Source organism: Sphaeroforma arctica (assembly GCF_001186125.1).
Source record: "Sphaeroforma arctica JP610 unplaced genomic scaffold supercont1.824, whole genome shotgun sequence".
In the NCBI taxonomy this organism is placed as follows: domain Eukaryota; class Ichthyosporea; order Ichthyophonida; genus Sphaeroforma; species Sphaeroforma arctica.
The window spans coordinates 25,070-27,276 of NW_014039734.1; the positions used below are offsets into that span (position 1 = coordinate 25,070).

Below are 2,207 nucleotides of genomic sequence, written 5' to 3' on the forward strand. Positions count from 1 at the left end.
GTATATATATTGTATTTACTGTATTCTATACAAAGACAAAACAAAAAAAAGAATACTGCCATCGATGGTAGCAAGAATAAGCATCGGACTATAAAACCGGAGCCCTCGCAAGGCTCTCGTTTTGTACAAGCCGGCTGACTCGGCGTGACATCCAAAGTAGACATACACCCGTAATAACCTGATTTATTACTACAAGGACACGACAGACAGCTGCTGCGTAGATAACAGCATACACATGCACGCATGCAATCCGGATAAATTAAGAGAGACGAGGCCATTGAGATGAGTGCTCATTCTCGCATAGATGAAAACAGCACAAACTATTTGCTCGCAATATCATAGATCGGAGAGACGCATGCTTACGCATATGACAATTTCAACCCATGACGCATAGTGCCAATGCTGTTGCCTTGCTTTGTTCTGAGATGACACACGCGAGCAAACTAGTTTAGCCTACACAAAGCCACACGAAGATGGTGCTTACCGATGTCCTTATATCCTTAGGCCGGAAATAATTGACACTATCGATATACGACAGGTACACGCGGTTACGGTTGGGTTCAGGGCATTCCGACCCAAACTCTTGCACGTGCATGGCAAAGAACGCCACATCGTTACCTTCGATCTGTTAAAATTGGAAGTATATGGCAAAAGTGATTAGGATGAGGCATATATGGATTTGTATATGTAGCTGTATCGGGGTGAGCGTGTATGAATGGGTATGTGCATATTTGTGTACATTTGTATCAATACATTCATACGTAAGAATACACCCTTGTGTGGCTACATATGGATCACAATACAAACTCACAAGAAGAAGAAATACCCAAAGGACACTCACAAATAACACTATACCTTCTGGAAGAAAAGAAGTCCTCTATGCCTGTAGGGAAACTCTGGGGGTGACTGTGGGTATCTCTGCGTCATGAGAGGGCCAGACACATACGTTTTCACCGTGTTGTGGATCATTCTGACACAGATCCGTCCCTCCTTGTACTCTAAATATTTATCATCGCCCACTGCATCTGCGCCAGGCTCTTTCTTGACCTTGGTGGCATTCGCCTTGTCCACATCCTTCTTCTCGTTGTCGTCAATCATCTTATTCACACGCTTCTGGATAAAGTCAGACAGCTTGGTACTGGGCAGCTTCTCAGCAGTGAACCTCTCGAATGCCGGTTGCTTGAGCGTCCCGCTGCGGTCCTGTCTGCACAATTCGCAGAACAGGTACTTCTCGGCATTCCGGTTAAACATGCGACACACCCGATGCACCCGCATGCCGCACCCGTAACAGGCCTCGTACGGCTCCTCTTCGAGCTCGTTATTTGTCTTCTCCTCAAAGTCAGCCTTGGCGGCCGTGAATTGCTGATTAAACTCGTCGAGCAGCATGATCTGCTGCACACCTCCGACACCCTCGTCAGACACAGCTGTGGTTGAATTGGGATTGTTCGCTACTCCCAAAGGACCAGGGCCGTCCAGTAGGGGGTCATAGTCGTTCCAGCACTTTGAGCACAGATTGTACGGTTTGCCCAGTGCAGTGGTGTGCATGTAGTATAACGTATTGCGTGGTATCACACCCATACCGGCGCACACTAACCCACTGCAGTACAGAGGCACGGGAACGTAGGTACGTTTTTGCCCGTTGCAGCAGTACTTTAACTGTGCCAGCTTGTCCGTGATCAACTCGTCAAACGCTGCATTCAGGGATGTACACAGCTTGTGCACGCGGTGGGTCTTTTTGTTGAAGGTCCAGGCGTTGTTGAACACCAGTCGCACATCCAGGCAGTATGCGATGTGGTCTGGATACTGCTTCTTGTCCAGTTTGGTCTTGATTGTGCCTAGATCCATCGGATTCCGGACCAACATCGGGTAGGTGGGAATGTTCATTTTGACGTGATCTACGGGCTCCAGGAACGGCCAGGCGTCTTCGTGCTCCATTAATTTCTGTGGTCAATAAGTAGTTATCATAATAGTTTCGAGAGATACATGTTGAGATATCGGATGCAGTATGGGATCACCAAAAATGAGCCGCTGGGAAATGCTCATGTACCGCTACCAAGAATGAGCCGCTGGGAAATGATCATGTACCGCTACTGAGACCAACTTCCTAGCTGTGGAGTAATTCAAGTTTTAAAACACAAGAAGGAGATATCATGCGCCATCTCAAACAAGAACAAGAACAAGAACAAGAACAAGAACAAGAACAAGAA

The 2,207-nt window shown here is 47.1% G+C and overlaps 1 protein-coding gene across 1 annotated transcript in view; it reads right to left on the reverse strand.

Annotated features, from left to right (window-relative positions):
• SARC_08769 (hypothetical protein) overlaps nt 1–1,935 on the reverse strand; it is a gene marked incomplete at both ends in the record, with an annotated part of 9,467 nt that extends 7,532 nt beyond the window's left edge. Inside the window, 2 exons of the mRNA XM_014297239.1 lie at nt 485–625; nt 856–1,935. Of these exons, the coding sequence (XP_014152714.1) occupies nt 485–625; nt 856–1,935 (1,221 nt within the window). The remainder of the gene's footprint in view (nt 1–484; nt 626–855) is intronic.
• Between the last annotated feature and the right edge of the window lie 272 nt (nt 1,936–2,207).